The 26,834-nt window shown below is 37.5% G+C and overlaps 1 protein-coding gene across 1 annotated transcript in view; it reads left to right on the plus strand.

Annotated features, from left to right (window-relative positions):
• Positions 1–1,901: 1,901 nt before the first annotated feature.
• LOC149913072 (interleukin-6 receptor subunit beta-like) overlaps positions 1,902–26,834 on the plus strand; it is a 32,781-nt gene continuing 7,848 nt past the window's right edge. Inside the window, exons 1-14 of the mRNA XM_090131187.1 lie at positions 1,902–1,981; positions 2,255–2,348; positions 4,331–4,378; positions 4,574–4,624; positions 8,404–8,515; positions 12,547–12,713; positions 13,870–14,009; positions 14,744–14,879; positions 15,024–15,106; positions 19,947–20,157; positions 22,514–22,672; positions 23,699–23,821; positions 24,414–24,566; positions 26,250–26,393. Coding sequence (XP_089987313.1) covers positions 4,336–4,378; positions 4,574–4,624; positions 8,404–8,515; positions 12,547–12,713; positions 13,870–14,009; positions 14,744–14,879; positions 15,024–15,106; positions 19,947–20,157; positions 22,514–22,672; positions 23,699–23,821; positions 24,414–24,566; positions 26,250–26,393 — 1,522 coding nt within the window. The 5' untranslated portion in view covers positions 1,902–1,981; positions 2,255–2,348; positions 4,331–4,335. The remainder of the gene's footprint in view (positions 1,982–2,254; positions 2,349–4,330; positions 4,379–4,573; positions 4,625–8,403; positions 8,516–12,546; positions 12,714–13,869; positions 14,010–14,743; positions 14,880–15,023; positions 15,107–19,946; positions 20,158–22,513; positions 22,673–23,698; positions 23,822–24,413; positions 24,567–26,249; positions 26,394–26,834) is intronic.

A 26,834-nucleotide genomic window follows, 5' to 3' on the forward strand; every position in this document is an offset into this window, starting at 1 on the left:
AGCAAAACTAAGCTAGAAGAAAAGATATATTGTCAGAATTCACACTGCATTAGGAGAAAGCCAAGAATTCCACAAGTCTGTAGACCTTGTGGTCAGAACTCTTTCATTCACAAGGGGCCACAATCTGATGCTCAATATTTATGTTTAAGAGGCTTAAATGAGATGTGACTAACTATACACCAATCTTTGCTCGAGTGATTTTTCTGAATTAGCAATGATATGAAGCAGAGTAATCTAGATAAGGAGATACAAAATAGTCCATGCTAGGATGTTCTAAAGCATGGTGGTTAGTCCCATATTAAAAGCCCTCATGTTGTCAAGGTAAGTCCAACCAATTGCACCTCCTGCGTAATAGTTTTAGTCATGGATATGGAGAAAAATAAAAACCATGACATTATTTCATCAGTTTGGAAAACTTAATCCCTCCTTGACTTTCTGTTCTGTACAAAAAAAATAACAAAAAAACATTTTGTGAATTATTTTTGTATCACCAAAGAAAATTAAAGAACAAACAAAACAAAATAAACAAAACAATAACAGAAGCATAGCACATGACACAGCACAATTGCTCACCAATAACCCACTGATGCCCAGTCAGCCTCCAAGCAACAGTAGGTCTCTCAGCCAGTTCCCCCACTGTTACTCTTCAGCACAACACCACAAAGTACTGAACATTCCTTTGGCCACTTTAGGTCAGCTGTTCTGGTCATGCCCCCTTCCAGCAATTGTGCAGCCCCAGATCCCCCAACAGCAGGACAGCACAAGAAGCTGAGGTGTCCCTGGCTCAGTGCAGCACTGTACTGCAATAACTGAAACATCAGAGAGTTGTCAGCACTATTTTCATCACAAGTCCAAAACACAGGACTATATGAACTGCTGTGAAGAAAATTAGTTCTATCCCAACCAAAGAAGAACAAAGGTGATCAGAAGTGGTCTAGAAAGGTCTTGTTTATAATTCAAATCAAAATACTTAAGGCATTTCCTCTGTACACAACTTGGCCAGCTTGTGCCTACTGAATGCTGTTTTCTTATCACAGGTCTGAAATATGGCATGGAAGATTTCTTGCAATTTATCAGGAAACAAAACTGCAGCACTAGCTGTGATGTAGATTACAAATGCTTGTCTCATCTATTGTGTTGCCTCAATTCTTATAAATATTCCTTCTTACACACCGGACAAAACTCTGCATTTGTATTTAAGGAGATATGGCATCACAGTGGTGACACCATAGAGCTACTCTGTATGAGTAGAATTTAGTTCACATTTGGTCTGAATAAAATCAATTTAGTTTTCTTCTTTTTCTTTCTTCCAAGGAATCTTCACTTAAATATAAAAATTGCTGGCTCTCCCTGAATCCACATTAGCTGTCCTGTTTACTTATGCTGCATCTATTTTTCAGGGTTTTTAAACCTCCTGGAAAGATCTCTTTTAAGGTCTCTGTTCAGCTAACGTGTTATTTTCATGAAGATAACATAAAGCTCTTTGATTGATAAGCTATTTCACAAAGTAACTTGAACTTGAAAGGATGAAACAGAGTGTGTCACAGTGAGTTTCCCCCAGGGGGTGTGGCCAAGGGCTGAGTGGGATTTTTTTCAAAGGCCGTATCAGAAATGTTTTTTGAATTCAGACATTGATGTTCGCTGGCAAAAAGTAGTCTGCAATAATCTTTCAAATCTTTTGCAGACTTGCACATCTGCTTATTGGAAGCAGTTATGTAAGAAATAACTTGTGAGTGTAGATCTTTTTTAGGTGCATAGAAGAATGATTCAGGACTTCAGCACGTAGTAATAATAGGACAAAATCGAGTTTGAATTTTTTATGATATTGACTTTGATGCACAAATCAACTGTATTCAATATAGACTTTTTTTTTTTTTTTTTTTTTTTTTTTTTCCCCATTAGATAAACAGAAAGCCAATTGAAGCAAAAATACACACAACTCAAGAAAATGAAGACCTCAACTGCCTGCACTCCTGAAAAGGTAAGACTTCAAATACACGTGAGATATTCCTTTGCTGGTGCAATGTATTTTCAGTCTACATTCTGCTTCAGTTGCCTACCAGACTCTGCATGTGTTTTAATGAGCTTGCCTGTTCCACATAACCCAAACTGCCTTAGAATGTATTTAGGACTCTGAGTACACAAGATTACAGATCCCTTCTGTTTTGTTAGCATTCAGGGGCACAAGGTCTGCTTGAAAAATGTACTCTGAAGCTCACAGTCTGCCTCATTCTCCTTTTGATGTGTTCCACAGGTATAAAGCAGGACAAAGGGGCTGGCAAGATATTCATCACCCTGCTTGTGCATCTTTGGAGCTTCTTTTTCCTTTGAAGTGTAACAGCTAGCAGGTGAAGTTGGGAAGATTCATTTGTTTTTACTATTAATTTACTTGATGCAGTCTAGGCTCAGTGGAAGAACTTAATATTGCATAGTGAGGAGGTGGATAGCCTGCATTGTCTTTTACTGCAGAATTTAAATCAGCAAATAAAGAAAAACATTGAGAGAAATGCTTAACCACATCTATAGTAAGGCATAAGACTGAGCAACCATTTAATTAACAGAAGAAGCGAAGAGATGGTGCTCTCTTCTAACACTTACTGTGATTTTATCACTGAAGATGGCATAATTTAACCTGATCTGAATAACAGAAACATTTAAGGCATATACAATTCTGACTGAAATCCATGCAAGAAAAAGAACTAACATACTAAACACTTGAAAAAGCTATTATTTCAGAAATAATAGCTCAGTTCCTGTTAAACATTAAAAGGTTACTATGGCAACTGTATACCTGAGCTCTAATTAAAAACAGGTTCTTACTCCTATGGCAAACTCTGGTTTATAAAATTCTGTCCTTTGTTTTGATTGGCAGTGTGTTCTCTGTACTTCTTACAGTTGTTTTTTTTTTTTTTCTTTACATGGAAGTAACATTCATACTGAGACCTAGAGCTCCAGCAATCATTACACGGTCTTGCCTTTTTGGCTTTCCTTCTCTTCAGTATACCCCTGACTCTGCTGGCTACACTATTTTTGATACAAGGCAGGATGCCATGGGTCTCCTTGGCTGTCTGGGCACTTTTATTTTACTCTGAGACTCGAACTCTGCAAACACTATCAAAATCTCTCTCATCTATGACCTGTGATACCTCTTTGTCAGTTTTTCCTTACTACTAATGAATTACCACTATCCTCTTTCTGTTCTTGGTGAGAAGTGCTGTCAAGGCAGATATTTGGATTTCTCAGGTAAGAGGGATTTTAACTTTGCATGCACGTCTGCCTACCTCCCTTCATCATTTTGGAACATGCTCCCAAGCCCATACAATCTCATTACTAGGAAACTCCCTTTAACACCCAGTAGAATTGAATGCTCATTTGTATTTCATGAATGTGCCCTTCAGAAAATCTGATAAGATATTGCTGGTGCAATTAGTCACACACTACCACTGTACAGCAGGCTCAGAACCATGCCCATACTTTTCTTTTTAAACAAATGATTCATTTTGAACAGATATTTATATATAATTTTTTTTTCTATTTAATATTCAACATGAAATACATTATGTTTGCCAAGATAATTTAAAAATTTGCCTATCACCAGGTAGGTCTGAATCCAGTCTCTGCTTGCAGCTGTCTAAACACAGAGGGGAAATTTCCCTAGAGTACTGAAATTTTCTGAAAATTTCCCTTTACTGTGTTAGCAGCAACTGCTATGCTAGTTCTAATGGCTTCTGTGCCCAGAGTTATTTTAAATGTTCTGCAATCAGACTTCATAGACATGGAACTTGTAGTCACACCTGATGTGTGATTTTTGTCTACAGTAAAGCCCCCAGTGTTGCTACTAACAATAAAGATACAGCATCTTTGCAGTGCTGATGTTATTTTGATTGGGAAAGAATGCAGAAAGAGAAAACAGGCAGGGTCTGCTACTACTAATATTTCTGCAGTATCCAAACATTCATGTTAGAGTAAGTCACAAACTTTGCCTTACTTTTGATATCAGTATTTCTAATTCACATTGATATTTAGCCTAGAATTTAAAAGATGCTTGAAGTTTACACTGCTGACATCTTATACACATTTAAGAATCATGTTGTTACTTCTTGCAAACAGCAAGGGTGAAAGTTTCTACTTTTCATAAACATGATGTTAGGATTTTGTAAATATATTTAATAAACAGAAGCTCAAAAGTCCAGCACATTAACAAGCAGGTTGTTTGTATTCAACCAATGCAAGTACAGCTAGTGGATTGAAAAGGAAGTTAGAAAAGGAAGTGTAAAGAATAGACTATAGATAGTGTAACGCTGATGGTAATCATTATGCTTTTTTTCAGAGAAGATGAAGAACTCTCTGCTTGCAGCTATCATTTTATTTGCAGCAGGTGAGTTTTCATTTGATGCATGATTTACTACTGTTTATATATAGTAAAAATTCTGAAGGTTACTCAAAGACAAGGATGTATGACTTAAGTCATTACTGGATTAAAGACTCTGGGTAGAAGAAACTACAATTAGTAACAGATTTTCCTATTTACTTTACAGTTGTCTTGTTAAATGCATTCTTTTTTATTCCCTAGATTCCTGCAACTATTTAAGCTCGAATTTTCCATTTTGCAAGCAGCTTTCAGGTGCGTAAACATTTCTTACATGATGACTTGTTAATGACAAAGATGGAGATCTTTGCTGATGGAAATATGCCAGCTGAAGTGATTGCATTTGAAATATGGTATAGGGCTTTTTGGTTGAAATTCAGAATGTAGAAGCTGTGAATTTCTGACCTCTGACCTTTCCCAAGACCTCACTCCCTATTGCAGGGCTAAAGGCAGAGGGTCTATCTCTGTTTTTACTTTCTGGGGGCCTCCTAGTGGCCTCCTCAAAAGACAGTAAAATCTGTGACATTTATGTTAACAAACTTTTATGGTTTAGATTAAATTAATACACTACTGTCAATGGCAAAATGTATCATTCAAATATGTATCAATAGAGAGTATGGTCACGTGGAATTTATTGTAGGCAGAAATAATCCTACTTGCTAAAAGCCACAGCAGGGAAGACACATTTTTTAGTACATAGTACTGGATGAGATATCGTAGTAAGACTATTTATCTGAAACTAGCCATGCATTATTTTCTAAGCCTTCCTGTTATCCCACTGGACTAAATTCAAAGTACTACTGAGAATACCAGACATATAAGAACAAAAACAATTATAGAGTGGAAAAACTATGCGTCTGTCTGCCTGCCTGTTTCTTTGTTTTAAAAAGAAAATTAGATTGTGATATCTTTGGTACAGGAAAAGTTTTCTCTTTGTACGCCTCTGAGTGCTGTCTTGGTACAGGCCTAAAAATATTGCAAGGTGTAGAGGAACGAACACTACATATGTTCTTTCAGGGAAAGCAGGACAGTAAAACTAAAAATGAACAGGATAAAACTGAATGTGCATATGTACACTAAATCTCCCAATTGTAGGACAAGTGAAAACACTGTAATAAGGTATTGTCAGCTGAAGAGTGTAATACAGGACTTGAGTATATGGCCTGAGGCAGCAGGTGTGGGGTAAGCTAATGCAGTTTCCACGCATGAAAACTACTCTGCTACTATTTTGCCTTGACTATTTTTAAACTCTCTCGTAGAGGAAAAAAAAAATCTGGTAAAATCAAGAGCATGAAGAACAACACAAGCCCCTTCTTTTCTTTAAGCAGACAGATCTGCAACAGTGTGCTCACCACCTGAATCTCAGTTAATAGAAATTATTTGGGGAAGAAGTTAACAGAAATTTTGTAGAAGGGTGAAGAGATTTCCATTAGATTTCACCCTCAATAACCTCCCCAGAAATAATATTTCCCATGGTTTCAAGAGCAGCGTATTACAAACATACTGACATAAAGTTTTAGAGAAGTTCCAAAAAGGTTTATTTTCCAGGTGTTTCTTTAAAAGAAAATAAGAATTACCAAACCAAAGAAAGGCTCACTTCAGAGTAAAAGAAGAAGAGAATATGAGAGCAGTTGCTCCTTTTCCCAGTTCTTAGAGCACCATGTACAGGATGGACGTGATAAGATTTAGTTTGGTGGCTGGATAGAAAGCAAAGAATTCCATAATTATTTATACTGTAGAAACAAGCAAGATCTGATCTCCACCTTCCAAAAAGGAATCTGCACATGCCTATAAACTAATGCATCAAAATCTCATTGGAAATGCACATTTCTTCTGCTAGGAGAAACAGGTGTTGTGGAATGGTGGTCTTAAGTCAGAGCTATGTTGACATACTTTCTCATCTAAATCTGCTGTTAATTTAAATATATAACTGACATCTGAACAATGAAGAAAATCCCAAGGATAGCTTGTAACTCAGGGTATATGAAGAAATCACTCTGAATATAGAAAAGAGGAGGACTGATCTTTTGTCACATAACTTGGGTAAATTTGATAACTGATCTACAACACTAATTCCAGAGACACATATTTACTTACTGAAAATCAAACATTTCCTGTTTAATATTGATAAATTTATTGGCATCTTATTAAACCTACTATATACAAGAATAACAAGGTCCTATTCATTATGGGGAAAAAAAAAAAAAAAGTTACATTGAGTATCCATGCATTTTTGAGATCCTTATCTACTTCTCTGAAAGACAAAAAAAAAAAAAAAAAAAAAGAAAGAAAAAAAAGAAAAAACCCAAACAAACAAAAAAAAGCACCCACATTTTCTTTCTGCACCTTTTTTTAAAAGTGTGGGTGATACTTTGGCTGATTCTTCTGAACTAGTACTTCAGACAGTAAAACACAAAGCAAAAGGAGGAAAGGAGGACAGTCAGATTTTATGACTACAGTTTCTGATAAGAGATTTCTGAAATATTAAAGTATGTTTAACCACTACAGACTAATACATCATTTAAGAACATCATCAGTGTTTAACTACCCCTTGTCTGAACCACACATATGCTCAATTGCAAAAAAAAAAAACAACCAAAAAAACACAAAAACTTTTACCAAAAATTAAGCACAAGTCATTCTGTTTGAAAATCCATGCTCCTGCTTTGTAATGCAATCTTCATGAGTCTGGGAGCATACAGCAGACTATGATTCTCTTCTGAACTCCACGAAGAGGTGATTGATGATTTTGAACTAATTCTGGAGTCTGGTCAATCCATTCTTGAAAAATAGTCCTAGCTACATTGGTGTAATGATTTGCAAGAAATTCCCCAGTAAATCTTACAAGTTGGAAACTGTAGAAATATCACATTTGTCCTTAGTGTTCATCATCAAAATGCCAGCCCTCTCTTTTTTTTTCTCATCCACACTTAAAATTAATTGATTAAGAAATAAATTATTGCATGGAATTAATTTCTAAGATGTGTGAGGTCTACAGGACCTTCAGTTTTGGCCTACACTTTCCAAAATGTCCACAGACTCATGTTTAACAGTCAGTAAGTTGCTACTGACAAAACTGTTGCCACATTCAGTTTGTAATCTTTCCAACAAACAGAGTCTCCTCCCAGACAGGTCAGTTGCTTCTTGTTCTGCAAGGTTCTCAAGCCATAGTGACTCCCTGGTGAACATGGGTTGCTCTGAAGATCAGGAGCAACCTCCCAGCAGGCACTGTCTCATACATATTCCAGCAAACAGCTGAGTGGTGCCACACAGTTCCTGTTCCCAGTCTGTCACATTAGCAGAGACACTGAGGGCACAACAGACACCGTCTGACAGAGACGGAAAGTGCAAACCACAGAAAAGAGAGTTGGGAGGCAAAAACCAAAGGTATGCTAGGGTAGAGGTTTCACAGCAATTTTGTCATATGCTACAGGGAAATTACCTTGCAAGAGCTTTCCTCACAGTTACCCAAACAGATGATCAAAAAATATAAATGCTTCTTTGCATTCATGAAATTATTTTGTGCCAGGGAACGCAGTAGTGCTTTCCATGGTATGAAGGTATTCCAATCAAACTAGAAGAAAAACAGCTCGAGCTCTAAAGAAGAGCAGGGGCAAGCAGGAAGCAAAACTGTCACTGCTGTGGGAGAGAAGTGCCACTCAAAGGTGTCACAACACAGAAGCTGCAGGAAAGCAAGTGTTTCCACACTGCGTTGTTTGGTGCAGAATAACTCTTAAAGGAAACATAAAATAAAGGGAGAATGGTCATTTTTCTACAATCACATAAGAAAACTATGTTTTAGTCGGAAACACGACTGATCATGTTTAAATTCTCTGTTTCTTGTTTAAGTGTTAGTGAGCTGTTTACCTTGTGAACAGATGTGGCATAAGGCTCATACAGCAGCTACTTATTACATTTTACAAAAAATACAGCTTGTTTTATATTTTTTCTCTTTTGCTAGTTATCTTGCCCCTATTGATGGTAAATAGTTGTTGGTGTTGGGTCTTTTCCAGTCCATATGTTTTATCTTACAGACTGGGACAACGAATTGGCCTGTTACAAAGAACTAAGTGAGGATCTAACCTGTACCTGGCTGCCAGCACCCAGTGCTCCAAATAGTATCAATTACACCTTATTCTTAAAATGGTAAGTCTAAAAGACACTTCAGAAAATGAATAGTTATCATTACTGGTCATTCCTGCCTGCCTAAATTTTTTCATACATATTTAATCACATTGTAGGTTGTTACACAATACTGATTAAGCCTTTCAATTTCAATTCTTACTGATTTGGTAGGAGCTGCTTATTTCAAACTGCAGAGAGAGTGACACTGGCAGTACACGTGGTACTAAGCAGACACTTCAGTTTCCTTTATAAACAGTGCAGAAACAGCTGGAATTTGTGGTTGAACAGAACAGATTTGCAGAAAAGTCTGAAATAGGTGCATAGCATCAACAGACCATTTGTCTAATGGTTTGGGAAGAGGAATGATGTACCATTTTCTAATTTCTTGAGGAGTGCCCAGAAAACTACTCAGGATTGGACCGAGAGGAACCTCAGTTGTAGCAATTGTACTTACCCATCTTTTTCACAGATTCATTAAACTCTGAGCAAGCTAAAATCTCCACCTTCCCTCCCTTTAAAGAAAAGATAACAGAACAAACATATAGGTTAGTAACCATATTTCAGAGACGTGACATTAGCTCTTCCAACCAGTAATTGTCTTCACTATCCACTGAGAACATGGAAATGATACTACAGCTATCCTCCCTCCACTCAGGAAACAATGTTTTATCCAATAAATAATTTCATCTTTGTGCAAATTGCTAGTCATTAGTCATCTTTCCAGGCATCAAAAATCTGTTTGAAACTTTACTTCCAAAGACCATTTAATTAATTACTTTTGTCTACTGACTTGCAGCAAATATTCAACACTAATGCATTCTAAATTTAAAAGATTGAGTTTCATTATGCAATATTATAATGTTAAACCAGATAACTAATGAAATGCTGGATATGCCACATTCAAAGAAGTAAAATAGATTGTAGTAAGAAGTATCTTACTGCAGGTGCAGTTGCAAATTAGCGAGTTTAATAGGTGAAATTAAATTTTTGAGGTTAATAACAAAATACATCTATCTTCAGTTGCTCCATTTTTTTAAAAGAGCTAAAGCAAAGAACTCAGGTGAAATACAGATGGGCAGATTAAATCAACCTCTGCCCACTGGATTGTTAATGTTGCTGCCTCTGTATCTTCATTACAGAAGGGATTTTATTCACTTTACATCTTCGTATTTTGGATTTGCCATGAGATTAAGTGCATGTTTAGAAAAAGAGAGCTGACATCAGAAACACAATTTTTTAACATGAGACCATATCAAGGGGCACACAGGTTATGACACTGTTGGCAAATTCTGATACTCACTGCTGATTATTTTACCACAGAGCACAGTGCTCTTTGCATTAGAAAAAGGTGTGGTTACAAGCATCTCCAAAAACTAAGGAATTCAGCACTGGGAAATTCCCCAGGGAGATCTTCTGCACGCTGCAGAGCAGCACAGTGGCAGTCTCGAGGCTGTGATTGCTCTCCTGGCCACTGTGGCTATTTTCCCATTGACAGAAGAACTGCATGGCAATAAATACCAAACCATACTGAATTTGTTGTCTTGCCTCCTGGGTTTTCTAGGAGCCCTTATTTCTTGGAGGGGAAGAAGCACTTGTGAAATCACTCTCTTCCTGCAGAGATGCTGTCAGCTAGAGCATTTGTAATGTAGTTGCTCTTTGTATGTCCAGTCAAAATCAGAGTGTATTATTGGTAAATTGCAGAGTTGATGTTATGAACAGAAAAGGCAGTAAAAAGGGAAAGATATGTAGGAAAGGAGAGATGGAATTGTCTCACAGAGATACAAGTTTTCCCAAGCTAGAGTCAGAATTTGAACCTCAGCCTCGTAGGCTTCAGCCTGATAATTTTAAAGAAAAACTTCTCCCTTTTTATTTTTTTAGAAGGAAAATAATAAGCATTTGAAAGGATTTTATTTTTTTTTTTTTATGACATCAGTCCATCTGCAAGCAATGTTAGATTAGCATTGAAATTTTTCCTTTTCTTTGCACTTTACAATTTAATTGTCAGGAAGAAAAGGATTAAAGAATAACACTCCCACAGAGATGTTCAAAACAAGCATTCAAAATCATTGAAATATTAATGGCTGATTCACAACTAGTCTGAGCAAAAGACAAGGGAAGCTTCCAGGAGTTTCGTTCTATTATAAAATATTCTATCATGATCAGCCCGTTTAATACTTGAAGTATCTAGATATGTATTAGTATGCTTATCCATTTCTTTTTAAGAATATTGAATTAGAACAGCTTTAGCCTTGAAAAATCTGTTTTGTATGCATCAGAGAGCAAATGACAGAGCAGGATCTGGGGGGATGTCCAAACAGAACAGGAACAGTCTTCCATTTAATGCCTTTTCCTACAGGAAAACTGAGTGTGAGAAAACATACACAAAAAAGTTAAATCTTATTTCCCTAAGTCCCGCTTTTCTATACACATTCTTTGCATTCACATGTACTCCCAAATCCTACATACTCAGGACCACATTTCTGCAGCAACTGCTTACATGAAGAACATCTTGCAGAACTTGAGCTTTCACTACAGATCAAAGGAAAAGGCTAAAACCTCAGCTGCCTTCCAGAAGGTTGCCTCTTAAAAGGGAATTCTGGGACAGTGTACACTGACTGCCTCCTGCACTTGCTCTTCTTCCTGCTATTAACTGCTTTGAGCAATGGTATTGGATGAGATGATCTCCATATATCCAGTCCAATCTCAGCTATTTTGAGAATTGTGAATTGTGAATCCTGTCTGCATTAAATGACTTGGGCCATAGCAAAGTAAACTGCCTAAACAGCTCCAAGTACTTCTGGACAGTCAATACACGTTATTGCCACTGAATTTTTTTAAAATTTATAATACAGACTTGGCCAGCTGTTGGCTTGATTGAGAATCAAGGTTGCATGAAGTATGTTTCCATTATCCAGCCTGAAGCATACAGCAATTATGAAAATCATTTTTATATACAAGCTTTACTGTACAGTTGCATGAGTTCAAGGCACTTTTTATCCTGCAAATATACTATTCAGATGGTAGACCTGCCCTATTAACTTACTTTTACCATGACAGCTTCAACTGTCGCACAAGGCTGTTAAAGGAGAAGAAGGCTTGAAGACTTACTTGAACAAAACTGGTGATATTTTTTGCTACTAGGGAGTACAGTTAACCCTGTATAATAAATCATTTGTAACAAAAGTCACAAAGTCACAAAGTTGCAAAGATTTTTTTGTTTTGGTATTTTTCTTGAGTGTTGTTGAGCGTAAGTGAGGATGAGGAGAGTACCTGCTTATGCAACTCCTGCATAAATACTGCAGTATGTGAGGTCCAATTTTTAGTAACCTTCCAGTAGAGGAATTCCCTTCCTGGAAAAAAGTTACAACTGCAAACACACAGAAGCATCAGATACCAGCAACCACAAACTCTGGAAGAAAACAATGAAACTTCTTGGACTTTCTGTACAGGATTCAGATTTACTTAAGAGAAGTCTATAGGGCTGAGGAGTGAGGGGTCTTTTAAACGTCATTATCTTATTTAAATATGAATGTTTCTTCAAAGCATCAGACCTTAATTCATAAGACGTATGCATGCAACTCATAAAACCAGACATTTTTTATATGTTTGTCATAATTTAGATTCAGAAAATGGGAAATTTTGCTATTCAAAAGGAATTTATGTTCCTCTATAGCTAGGTAGCAAGTAGACTTTATGCAAGTAATTTCTAATCTAACAGTACTTTCTAAAAGCTGTTTATGTCCCACTTTAATCTTAAAGAAAACTATACCGATTTTTGTCTTTTATCACACTGTGCCTCATAAATGTAAAGAATTTAGCAGTTCTCCAGTACACAGCATGGATTTGCAAGTTTAAGCTAGGATTGCTAGGATACTGGACTTACATTTGCTGTTTCAAGCTGCTCAGTCCTTACTTCAAGTTTTCAAAATGATGACTTTGTTTATGAGTACCTGGAAAGCTATGAGCTGTTACAATGATATTTATGAGGAAAAAAAACTTTATGATAAACCAGCAAAAAGTCTGGCTTTCATTCTTATTCCTCTTCTCTGAAGGGAGAGAATCACAAAACTTTTTAGAAGAAATACGTCATCACCTTCCATCACAATAGAACGAAAAAATCTCTTCATGAACCGTTCTGCATCTATCTGGATAGCAGTGAACTATGCCCATGCCAGCTGTGTGAAAGGAAAGAACATCTCAGTTACACCAAGAAAAGCAGGTATTATATCTTCATGAGTATCATTGCAATGTCCTGCTGAAGCAATGGTACAATTTTCTTCAAAATTATTTTCAAAATGTTAACTCCTGCTATACACTTATCCTCTTCACTGATTCAGAGCAGTGCAGTTTGGCTTCTTTATTGGCTTCTTTATGAAATCTTTATTGAAGTCCATAGCAGAAGTCCATCCATTTTTATGATATCAGGACTTTAAATCATTTGCTGAACTATAAAATACTGATACCCAAAAAACTGCATAGTGACATTTGTGTACCATACTTTACCGGCCTCCTCTATTTCTGATGGTTTTTGTAACTTCTTTATCATAGAACCATAGAATCATAAAATTGCTCAGTTTGGAAAAGACATTAATCATCAACAAGTCCAACCACAACCTAACCATAGTACCCTAACCTTATAACTCTCCACTAAATGTGAGGAGTCATGAGTTTACAAAGAACAGGCTGATGCAGTATCATACATTCAAGGAATTATTTCTAAAGACAATTCACAGTTCAAATTTCAACTATTTTCTAAGGCCAGTACTATTACACAGTAGTACAAGGGGCATGTGAAAAAAAAAAAATCCTATGAACTATGCACTGCAGATGCCTATTCACAGATTCTCTACTGAGTTAACTTCAAGATCTTCTGAAATCCTAAACTTCCCAGAATAACAGTGTTTCAAAAGTGCTTCTGATTGCTGAAAGGCACTATCAGTAAAACCCAAATGATCACTATGACCTTGGGAGATTTTCAGAGGGAAAACTATCTATTTGGGTTAAAAATTATACAGCTAAACACAGTTGCTGAAATTGGAAGCTACTAAGAATTTCTGGAAACTTTTCTACAGTTCACGATTAGAGGTACTCTTGACATTTTGATTTTGTCTTTCAGACTCACTGAGCACCTGTTTAGAGAATGGATTTTACTTGTATCAGAAGAAGCAGAATTCACAAAAGAACTGCACACACAAACCCAAATTTGTTGATACTATAAAGATTTAGTAAATACTTATTTCCAGTTTTTCTAAGTCTCATAACATTCGATATTCTCAGCCAACTCTTCCATTTTTGGTAAAACACACTCAATTGACATATAATATCCAAAGCTTTCCAGCTTCCCCTGTACTGATGATATCTGTTCCCAATTACAGGGAAGTGTTTGACACCATCTAACATAAAAGCTCATCAGATCACAAAGCAATTGGTCATAAAATGGAACTTACCCACAACTCCTACAGAATATGAGTTGAGATACAGAGAGGCACTGACAGAAGCCTCTCAGTGGACAAAGGTAAGTATTTCCATATGCCTCTTGAGAACATGAGGAGGTTTATTATCAGTTCAGTAGTACATAGTACATACAGCTACATGGCAGGATATAAACAGGACATTGTTATAGCACCCAAAAATGTGGACAGCAAGAGAACACAGTGCATGATTTGCTGGCAAATCTCACAGTGTTCTCTTAGTTACGTGCCAACAGATTCTGAACTGTTTGAAAGAGAAAAAAATAGTAGTTTTATGCTGAAGAAAAGAAAACCAATATCACTATGTCATATGGTTCATTAACTTGTCAATAAGACACAACAACCAACAGAGGAAAAGCTGAAGATCTAGAAAGGTATCAGAAATGATACCCAGATCTGATTACACTTTAATTAAAAGACTATATTACTTTCTTTATTATTATCATTAGAGACCAAGTTGCTGTAATATTGTTCTTCAGAATGCCAGTTAAGATCGAAGTCAAATAAGTGATAATTTTTCAATGTATGTAACATTGAATCCATTTTTAAGAGGGGGTTAACCTGCACTACTGCTTACATGTCCTGACAGAACATAATTAGTTGAAAAATGGAGTATCATCTTTCAAGTAAGAAATAAAATTTGCTAATATGTGTAGTAATTCTTCAGTGATGATGGCAACTGCTACTTTTGGTTAGAATAATGGTTTTTGATTGAGAAAACCATTAATATAGGATTGTCTTATTGCTGCCACATATATTAAACATCTTTTCCTTTTAGGTGCCCATAGAAAGCAATGCTGTCAACATCACTGTTTCAAATGCTACATCTTCATACATCATTCAGCTCAGATGTATAACCAAGGATGGTCTTCACTGTGTTTGCATTTGGAGTAGAGAGATTTTGGTCCCTCACAGTAAGTCAATTTAATGGGAACAAGCGTAAGTGGAAAAACCCTTTTCCAATTTTATAATGTACGAACATAGTCAAATACTGTTGAAAATATTGACCAACCTGATTTCTATGAGTGCATATCTCTATCTTTTCCCATGTTTATCAGAGCTCATGAACAAGCCAAGAATATCATATAATGCAACTACAGAAATATCACCAGGCAGAAGAAGTGTTCTTCTTAAGTGGGAGGTAATTTTCTCTGATTATGTTATAATCATACCATTAATTCATTACTTTACAGGGGAAGATAGACTTTCTCATTGTATCAGGACTACAATGTACAAGAAAAAGGTATTGAATATTGAACTTGTGCTTTAGGATTCACTGCATTTGTATGGTGGTAAATCAGGTTCCAGAAATAAGCAAAGAAAAACCACAATAATTTATAAACTATTTAAATTTATAGAAACCTTCAGGCTCAAATCACTGACTAGAATAAAGATTCTTTCCAGTTAGCAGTAAACACTGGTGAATCTCAGGTTAACTATGAAATTAATTTTCCTTGAATAAACTTTATAAGCCATATACAAGTGACATATCTTGTGTTAGACGTTCCTAAGGAGCATTATTATTCTCAAGAGAGATAAAAACTTATTAGAAAAGCATTTTGTAAGACTACTGATTTAAATATTCAGAAGTGCAAATACATTATAATGAGAAAAAAGGAGCTTACAAAAACAACATCTAGCTGAACATATCCCATAACGATACTTAAAATTCACTCTATAAATCATAGGCTTCCCCTTTTCTGTAGCAGGTGTCATCAGCTGACTGACTGTTCATCAGTCACTCTTACTAGCTGAAGTTCTCTTGATAAGAAAAGGATAGCTGACAGTCTGGAATTCCCATTTAAAGGGCCCACGGGTCCAGGAGCAAGGTCTTACCATTGTTTCTTAGTTGGAAGCTCGCTCTATCCAGATGCTGAGAGAATGAACATCTCAGATTCTCAGAAAATTACCATAGGAAATATCTGAGGCAGAGTCTGTTTCTGTCTCTGAAGACAGAAGTTGGCAGAGTTTTTAAATATCAAAAAAATATGGGAAGTTTTATAACACCTCCTTTCTGTTTCTGTTAAGGGAAAGAAAAGACAGCAGAGAAAATAGACACTTCCTCCTCTGGTTAGGATGAGATATCCCTTCTTTTCCTTTATCTCCTAAGAAGAAGGAAAAGCTGCAAAGTAAATGATTCACTTTATGATAAAGTAAATAGCACTTGGCAATTCCAATGTTAAGAGAAGACAACAGTCTCTACTGATGAACTTTAATTTAAAAATACTTACATTAAATACAGAATCAAGGCTAGGAGCTTCTTTCAGGATAACTCTTGTATTGAACTAGTATACTAAATAAGGTTCAAGTACACCTTCAAAGGGTTGAGGGAAGGAATATACTCAATAATTAACATGCTAAAGTGAAAGGGAAAAAAAGAGGTACGGGGAAAAGGGAGACTCATCTGACATACTTGTTTAAGCAAATCTCAAACAAACATTATTATTTTTAATGTCATAGTCTACCTGTAGTTCCTCTGACTTTTTGTGATGTTCAATGTGTAAACATTACATAGTTTGGACAAAAAGGCACAGAAAAGGTAACTTCAGCTCTAAACGTCCAACTGGGGAGTGCATACTATTTTTATAGAAATAATATGAGATCTCCTGCAGGACTGCACAAGATCGACAGTGCTTTCCCTTCTCAGTCTAAGTTGGTTTCTTTTCATGTATCGCATATCCTAGGAATAATTTTCCCTGCATACATACCTTTTCTATTTTCAAAGTCTGATCACAGAGTCACAGAATCACAAAATCACAAATGGAAGGTTCCTCAAGGATCATGAATCTTCAACCCCATCACAGGCAGGGCCACCAACCTCCACATTTAATACTAGACCAGGTTGCCCATGGCCCCATCTAATCTGGCCTTGAACACCTTCAGAGTCAGGGCATCCACAACCTTTCTGGGCAGCCTGTTCCAGCACCTCACCACTCTGTACAGAACTTCCCCCTGACATCCAACCTCAATCTTCCCTCCCTCAACTTAAAACCATTTCCCCTTGTCCTGCCATTATCTACTCTTGTAAAGTGTTGACTCCCACCTGTTTATGGGCTCCCCTTAGGTACTGAAAAGCGGCAATTAGATCACCTTGCAGCCTTCTTTTCTCCAGGCTGAACAAGCCCAGCTCCCTCAGCCTGTCTTCGCAGGGGAGATGCTCCAGTCCCCTGATCATCTTTGTGGCTCTCCTCTGGACCCTCTCCAACAGCTCTCTGTCTTTCTTATACTGGGGGCTCCAGACCTGGACACAGTACTCCAGATGGGGCCTCACAAGAGCAGAGTAGAGAGGGACAACTACCTCCCACCTGTCCCTGCTGACCACCCCTCTTCTGATGGAGCCCAGGATACCATTTGCTTTCTGAGCTGCAAGAGCACACTGTTGGCTCATTTTAAGCTTTTCATCCATCAGGACCCCTTCTCTTCAGGGCTGCACTCAAGGACTGCTCCTTCCGGTCTGTATAAATGCCTTGGCTTCCTCCAGTCCAAGTGCAAAACTTTGCACTTTGCTGTGTTGAACCTCATTAGGTTCACCCCGGCCCACCTTTCTGTCTGTTGAGGTCCCTTCCTTCTACCGTGTCAACTGCACCACTCAGCTTGCTGTCATCAGCAAACTTGCTGAGGTGCACTCAATTCCGTTGTCAATGTCATTGATAAAGATGTTAAAGAGCACTGGTCCCAAGACAGACCTCTGGGGACACCACTTGTTACCGGCCTCCACCTGGACATAAAGCCATTAATAACCACCGTCTGACTGTGGCCTTTCAAGCAATTCCTTATCCATTGGATGGTCTGCCCATCAAATCCACAGCCCTCCAATTTGGAGATGAGGATGTGATAGGAGACCATGTCAAAGGCCTTGCTCAAATCCAGGTAAATGATATTGACCGCCTTCCCTTTGTCCACCAATGCCTTCACTCCATCATAGAAGGTCACCAGATTGGTTAGGCATGACCTTCCCCTGGTGAAGCCATGCTGGCTGTCTCAGATCACATTCTCATTCTTCATGTGATCAAGCATGACATCCAGAAGGATCTGTTCCATGATCTTCCCAGGTACAGAGGTCAGAGGTGAGACTCACCAGCCTGTAGTTCCTGGGGTCCTCCTTGCTCCCTTTCTTATAAATGGGAGTGACATGACCATTCCTCCAGTCATCCGGGACCTCACGTGACAGCCATGACTTTTCAAATATGATGGAGAGCGGCTTGGCAACCACCTCAGCCAGCTCCTTCAGAACCCTGGGATGCATGCCATCTGGCCCTATAGACTTACACACATTCAATCTCATGAGGCAGTCTCGGATCTGCTCTTACAGTGCAGTCCTTACAGTGGAGGGGAATTTACCACCCCGGTCCCCAGCTACAGGTCTAGGGATGCAGGGCTCAGGGACATGAGAAGTACTGGAATCCTGGCAGCCAGTGAAGACTGAGGCAAAGAACTCATTCAGTACCTCAGCCTTCTCTTCATCCATTGAAGCCAGTTCTCCTTTTACATTTACCAAAAGAGGTACACTTGCTTTGGCCTGTCTCTTCTGGCCAATATACCTGTAGAATGTCCTCCTATTGTTTTTCACATTTCTCGCCAAGTTCAGTTCTGCCTGCGCCTTGGCTTTCCTGATCTCACATCTGCAAGTCTGGACAGCATCCCTGTATTCTTCCCAGGTGACATGCTCTTGTTTCCAGAGCTTGTACGCACCTTTCTTTGCCCTCACTATGCCCAGCAGGTCCTTGCTGAGTCATGCCGGTTTCCTACCTCCTTTGCCTGTTTTCTTATTCAGAGGGACAGAGAGCTCTTGTGCTCTCAGAAAGGCATCCCTGAAGAGCAGCCAGCAGACCTCAACATCTTTGTCTTTAAGGACAGCATCTGAACAATTGGCCAACAATTCTTTCAACAGCTTAAAGTTCACTCTTCCAAAGTTCAGGGTTCTGACCCCACTCTTCACCAGGCCCACATTTCTCGAGATCACGAATTCAACCAGGGTATAGTCACTGCAGCCCAGGCTGTCTCCATCCTTAACACCTTTAATGATCTCCTCCGTATTGGTGAGCAGCAGGTCCAGCAACGATTAGAGGATTAGGGGACGCTAATCTGATTAGAGGACACTATTCCCCCAGAAGCTTCATCAGAGCTTCAAACAGTGGGATCAATTCTTTCTTCAGTATGTTGGGAAAAACTTCTGTTGTTTCCATTTTAAGAGTTTCCAGCATTAGCAATATTAGTAGTATAGTTTACTGGATGTCATCCTCTCTATGTTACTCTGAAATTATCCAATTGTTTCATTAAGAAACTCAATCTCCTAACTTTGTGTTAGCTTTATGCTATTAATTTTGTGCCAAGGTGACCAAGAAATAATAACCACGCTTGATATCAAGTGTCACAGAATCCCAAGACTTTTTTTTTTTTTAATTTCTATTTCTAACTAAATTGTAGTAATTTCCATTTTTTGTGCACTAATTTTCTCATCTCTCATGAAGATTAAAACAATAAAATAATGACTGAACCACCACCTAAAAATTTCCATCAATGAATATACAACATGTTTCAGAATTGTAGTTTCATTACCAGCATTTATCCTCAAAGAGACCAGATGATTAGCAGTCTAGTAGATGAATATTCCTTGAGGCATAAATTGCAATTAAACACCTCTCATTAACTTTCAGGCTTCTAATTATGATGGATATATGTTCCAGTGAAGTGTAAAGAACATTGCTGCTTCTTCAGTGCTGCTATTACTAATTGGATACACATTACTAAGATTCCAATTAAGCAAAACCTTTAATCCTGTGTTTAAATCCTTCCAATTTAAGAATGCTTTTAATATTAAGAAAATGGTTTGCTTCATTGATTCCTGATAGTCTAATTGAAATAGTATGATATAATCCCCAACATTACATATGATATTTTGTCTCTATAATTCCATTGCTCTTAATTTTCTACACAGGACATAATAACATTTATGGAATAATAATCTTTTATTCTTTTAGGTAACGCAAAGTGAGAACACCATTGGATACTACATTGATGTTGAAAGAATACCCAATAGTTGCAGGGATTCACCAAATCGCATCATTCTAAAGGACAGAAAGGTTCTTCTAAATATCTCTATGGCTTACTATAGGATTAATATTTCTGCCTATAACAAAGCGGGACAATCTCCACAAACCATCTACACTGTCCCAGATTTCTCTGCAACAGGTACTTACCATTTATTGATCTGACTGGTGGAAAAGTTTTATAAGCAATCTCTAGACTAGCTTTTGGCAGTCTTTGGGATTGGCATTAGCACTCTTTTGAATATTCATTAGGCTGATATTTTTTCATAGTAACAGTATTATATGCTAGAGAGAAGGATGCCATCCAGAGAGACATGGACAGGCTTGAGAGGTGGGCTCATGCCAACCTCAGGAAGTTCAACAAGTAGAAGTCTTTCAGCAAGTCTTTTCTTTAGTATGAGAATGGCGAGGTACTGGAACAGGCTGCCTAGAGAGGTTGTGGATGCCCCATTTCTGGAGGTGTTCAAGGTCAGATTGGATGGGGTCCTGGGCAGCCTGGTCTAGTATTAAATGGGGAGGTTGGTGGCCCTGCCTGTGGCAGGGGGGTTGGAGATTCATGATCCTTGAGGTCCCTTCTAACCCAGGCCATTCTGTGATTCTGTGATTCTGTGAAGTGCAAGGTCCTGCACCTCCCCTATGCAAACAGACTCAGAAAGTTGGGACTCTTCATCCTGGAGGAGAGGAGGCTCCAAGGAGACCTTATAGTGGCCTTCCAGTACCCGAAGGAAGCCTACAGAAAAGCTGGGGAGAGACTTTTTATCAGGGCATGTAGCAACAGAATGAGAGAAAATGGCTTTAAACTGGAAGAGAGTAGATTTAGACTAGATATCAGGAAGGAATTCTTTACTATGAGGGTGCTGAAACACTGGAAGTGGTTGCCCAATGAGGTTGCGAATGCCCCCTCCCTGGAAGCATTCAATGCCAGGCTGGATGGGGCTTTGAGCAACCTGGTCTAGAGGAAGGCATCCCTGCCTATAGCAGGGGGTTGGAACTAGGTGATCTTAAAGGTCCCTTCCAACGCAAACCGTTCTATGATTCTATGATTCTGATTATTTCTTAAGAAAGGATTTTGCTGGAAATTAACCAACGGACCAAGCAATTAAACATTTCTTGTAGCACTTCTTGTTTTCTCAAGTTAGAGAAATAGCAATATGTTAGATTTATCTATCAGAAAGGCTTATGATGTGTACTCAAAATTAAGTAGATTCCACCACTTTAAACAAAGTTCTCAGAATTACATGCAAATAAAAGCGTTTGGAATTAAATAACTGGTAAGTCACATGCTACTTTCCCTACTTCAGATTTATCCCTGCTGGTACATGAAAGAAAGAATAGGTAGGATGTGTACATCCTATTCCAATGAAGATGTAAGCTTTTTGATATCCAAAGCTACATCATTTTTGACTATTATACAATGATTTTATTATAGTATAAGCTAGTTTTATTTATTATAATCTTGAACTACAGCAACTTTCCTTGGGATTGCCTTTTGTTCTTTTTTTTTTTTTTTAATCAAGCTATAGCATTCACAAATGTTGCAAGGACCAAACAGCTGCAAACAATTACTTTTCCAGAATTTTCTAACGCTCCTCTCATTCTGTTCTCCTTTGTCTGCAAATTCCTAGTAGTTTATTTTTGCTGCTTGCATTTGATTGATTTAGCTCTTTTCTAATACAATACATGCTATCTCTCCAATAAATTCTTCATCTAAGAACCACGTGTTTACTAAATATCATCCTGTCTTTCACGGCTCTCTCCAGACATCTGTTTTAGATTTGGTTTCACATACAGGCAGGTTTACTATACCGATGGTGAATTACTGGGAAGATACTACGTTAAGTTTGTTCCCAGGACAAATTCCTTCTCAGCATGCACAACTCTTGTACAGACATTTAAAAAAAAATTCTACTCTATTATAATGGTTTTCAGAATAAATGAAATACAGAAATTTGTCTGTTATAAGATGCAGTTCTTACCCCACACGATAGGGTGTTTTTCTTCTATATAAGTCAGAAGGTCTTCTCTAGTTTAATAATCTGTCTTAAAAAAACAACAGAATATTTAAAGAATTTTGCATTTTCTGCAAGAATGACACTAAGTTACATAGCTACAAAATGTAATTAACCCCACCTCCTCCCCCAGGTAAGAGTAATCACACAGTTGTTCTGTCTATAGCAGTTAATAGCAGTTCACAGGAGACTGTTTAGCAGTGTTAGCCATCCCCTGCCTGAGGCATGGAACAGCCATTTCCTCTTTAATAAATTAAAGGTCCTGAACAGCAGTTAACACTGGAGGTCTCAGAGTCTATTGCAAAGTGCTAGTTGCTAAATTTTCTTTACTGACATAAAAGAGTAGGTATTACTGTATGGTCATCCACATGATAACTACTTAATGAAGAATCTTCAGATGAATCAGAGAAAAAGAGAGAGAATCACTGATAGGGGAAGGGACAGACTGCTTTCCTTTTCATTCATATCTAATCGTACATTTGTTTACAGATTTGCCTGGCCAAATCAATGTTAAGCCTCATGGAACTAATGCAGTTGTCACCTGGAATCCGGAATACAGTCCAAAATGTTTTGTGGTTGACTGGGGCACTCGTAAAGAGGATATGCGCATGAAAATAGTAGCTACAGCTGCTGGAAATTTCACATTAGGTAAAAGCAACAGCCACATCTCATGCAGGCACCGTTTTACTTACTGGTTATTTTTGGTGGGAAGGGAAGGATTTTCATCCTTTTTAAGAGCAAACCAAGGATCCAGATAAGTGTACCCTATCCAACAACGAGATAACATCTACTTTTAAGAAGCATCAAAGCAGGGAAAATAAAGATCCTTCAGCAGGATTCTTCTAGTCACAGCTGGGCAAGAAATGTAGCTAAACTGCAGTTGCTGGCAAGAGGTCTCTCTCAAATTCAGGCAGACCTATACACTACTTTCTGGCTAACACAGTGACATAGGAACAAATAAAAGTCTTTCTTGTCCCTAATTTCAAATGAACTACTCTGCTGCAGACTTTCCCCTGAATTATTTTTTATCCCCATAGTTGTGCTGTCAATGCGCAAACTCTCAACTCCTGTACCTACAAATCTGAGTATGAAGAGCTCCCGGTGGAGATCAGTTTACAGAACAGTCATCCAAAATCTCTGTTGAAATCACATAAGTGACTCTTGCAGATACCATTCAAAACTGTCTTTTATATATAGTATAGAACATTTAAGTTCAGGTTTATGTAAATAGGTGCAGTGTTTTCCTCAGTCCTCCTGCAACATCTGCACTGTCATATTACATCTAGTTGTTCTGCATGTTTTTAAATATGCTGGCTGGGGGAAACATTGTTCATTGAACTAAGATGTGTAAACTTATTTTTGTTCACTGCTTTTTATACAGCAGTTCAAGCTTTCCAGAGGTGGATTTTAGGAAAACATGGCATCTTTTAAAAACAAACCAGAGCTACATCTTGTTCTGCTTTTGAAATAGTTTCTGTAAAATACTGAAAGTCAGTGAGAAAGGATTTGTATCTTTTATGCTCAGTGTAAAGGACTGTAGTTTGATGCTATGCTTTGAGGTTCAGGAATATATAGGCTCCAAACAAAAATACTGTAAGGTTGTTGTCCCTCTCCCTCTTCCTTTTCAATCATAACTTTTCAGTAAACATTGAAATACGTTTGTTTGCTTTCCAGACAATATTAATCCATATAAGTTGTACAAAATCATGGTGCATGCATCTGATGTGTGTCAGTGTGAAAGTTTCAGAGGACATGAAAAGACTTTTGGAGTAATCCACTTTTACTCGGTTGAAGGAGGTACTCCTGTTTTTTATATATTTATGTTCCTTATATTTCTTCTCATTTCCTATCTGCAGGAAAATAAATAAATAAATAAATAAATCCAACATGTTTCTTTTCCAGGTGACCTAACACACTTGTACAGTTAGCACTGCCTTTGGTCCTAGAATTTATGCACTGGCAATGAATGACCTGAATGCTTTTCCTTTCTGACAGATCCATTAAAATGTTGTTATTACACATGACATTACAAAAATAACAGAAAGGGGGCAACTGAGTTACTACCCCTTGTAGCTCAAATGTAACTGTAACTGAAGTCAGATTTCCCAGTAGAAATTCAATGATGTCTTATATAACAAATTGAAATTAATACAACTGTGACTGCTGAAGTAAAAGTGTTTGTAATGAGTTAGTGACAGTGTTTACCTTCTAGGGCATTGCTTAATATCTGAGTGTTTTACTGTATGGAGTTCCTCTTTTGTTTCTCACCTTTATCTTGTATTTATGACAAGTAGAATGAAGTAAAGATCTCCCTACATAGCAGCTAGGTTTCAGTCATGTATGTCTATAGCATTAATGTTAATGTGGATCTTATTTTCTGAATTTTAAGTTCCTAGGATAGGACCCACTAATATAACAATTCTAAATATCACAAAGCATTCTGCATTTGTGAAGTGGTCTGAAATATCTGCTGAAGACTGTATGGGCTTTCTCCAGGGATACAAAATCAAATACACAGATTCATCAAAGAAAAAGTTTCTGGGTAAGTCTCCATTGCTCAGAACATAGCAGTAGTTCAGTGTTATGACAGAATTTTTTTAATACAGAGCCACTAATGTGCATTAATTAAAAGCACACTACTGAATCAGATTTCCCTGGGAACAGAGTGCTTCCAAAGATCAGTTTCTGGTTAGGGTTTTTCTGCTCTTGATGACTTCAAGAAAATTATACATATTCATAGGAACATCTCAGATTAAATACTGATAAGAAAAATTCCCTTAAAACATACAGCTTTAAGACAACAACAGAATTTCCCCATAGCACTGAAAGGAAGATATATCTTTTAGTATTTCTGAGGTCTTATGATTTCTGTCACAATACCTTTATGCTTCATTGCAATTCAGCTAGGTTTGGCTCTGAGCATTTTTTTTTAAACTCTATTTGCTGTAAATTTTTTCATACTTCTTACCTGTTTTGAAAGACAGGGTTATAAATTTCATGTTTTAGAACATTTTCTTTAATTGATAGCCTTACTTATTGCTTAACTACAAAAGATAAACCTACACATTGAAATAAAGCTCATAGCTACGCAGCTGCAAGCTCAAGCTACTTAAGTTTGGGAGAAAATAACCACCACCTTTATCTCTTTTGTTAAACGTATCATAAATAATAATGCATTAATTTTGCACATTTGACTTTTAAATACAACTAAAGACATGTTATGGAAGACAAATAGCACCTATGACCTGAGAAAGGATTAAAAAAAGGATTCTATAGGTCTTATTGGTATACGTCTTCAGAAGACCACAAAAAATAACGAAAGCTTGAAGTAGACAGCGCTACGTCCCCTGAAGTTAGCTGGAGTTTGACAGGGAATTCAGAGAGCTCAACTCCATCATGGGTACCTATCAGAATGGAAGAGGAGACACAAAGCAGTCCACAGGGCTGAACTTAATTTTTTTACTCACCCCTAATGATCAGGACAGCAGTGACACAACAACAGATTGCCATGTTTTCCAGATGGGAATAATAATTTCACTGGAGAATCCTAGGGGACTTGCAGGCTACAGAACATTTCTAAGATCTCAGATTCTCAATAGCAAACTTGAAAAATAATTTCTGCCAAGTTTAAGGTGTTCTACTGCACTGCATTATTCTAAATGGAGGAAAAGTCACCATAGCATCAGAAAAAAAATTGACTGAGATCAAAGTTCTAAAAAGCAGATGAAGTTGAGTACACTGACATTTTTCTGTACAGAACCCAAAATAATAGTACTGATACTGACTGATGTGAATAACTACTTATTACTGCAGTGAGGGTAACGCAAAGGTCTTGTCTTGCAAATATCATTCAGTCATTGCTTACAGGCAGTTCAGATGCTTTGCTCTTTCCATGTTCTTATTTCAACTCTAACAACAAGGGGTTTTCATAAAACCATAGTACAGCATGTCAGGTATATATCTTATTAAACACGGCCTACTGTACTTATCACCTAAATATCCTGGTGTGTTAGGATCTCATGCTTTTTTACATCTGAAAGCCAAATGCATGTAAGTATTTTGAAGAATCTTATACCCACCCAAAGAAAATCTGCATTGTGTGATTTTCGAGGTGTGGATCAGGTCATAGAAATTTTGCCTTTTCCCTAGTCAACTATACAGAAACAGACTCAGATAATACAAATCATCTCGTTGCCCCATTCTCTAACCACTCTTGTGTTTTCAGCTGCTAGCATCAATTCTTCTACTACAAGTTACCATCTTACTGGACTTAAGGAAAAGACCATCTACCGTGTAGAGATTTCAGGATTCACTAAAGCTGGAGAAGGATCACCATCTTTTTCACCACAATTCAGTACTCTAAAATATGGTACTGTAGAATCTGTACGCTACTGTGTTGCCCAGCAGCAATCTTAGCTTTATATGCCATTATACAAAGCATTATTCTACACCCTTTCTTTCTTCCCTGCTTTTCAAGGAATAACAAAGTGCTCATGCACAGGATTTATTATTCAGTTCTTGGTTTATTGATAACAAAGGCAAAATCGTTCATTTGCTACAGATGAACTGTGTATCATGAAACTCTGCCTATATTTCTTTACCTAACATGCAGAGAAGACTTTTAGCTAGGGTACTTCATCTGTGTAACATTTTGTGATTTTTTTCATGTTAGTTATATTAACTGATCTTTATTTATTGCAAACTCTTATCACAAGTTTCAGTAGTTGAAATAATCTGTCTTTCACTTACGAAATTCAGTAGTCTTTGTTCTTGGCAAAATCTTGATCACATAAAGCTGATTTCCAGTTAG

Source organism: Phasianus colchicus, chromosome Z (assembly GCF_987193195.1).
Source record: "Phasianus colchicus chromosome Z, bPhaCol1.hap1.1, whole genome shotgun sequence".
NCBI lineage: Eukaryota > Metazoa > Chordata > Aves > Galliformes > Phasianidae > Phasianus > Phasianus colchicus.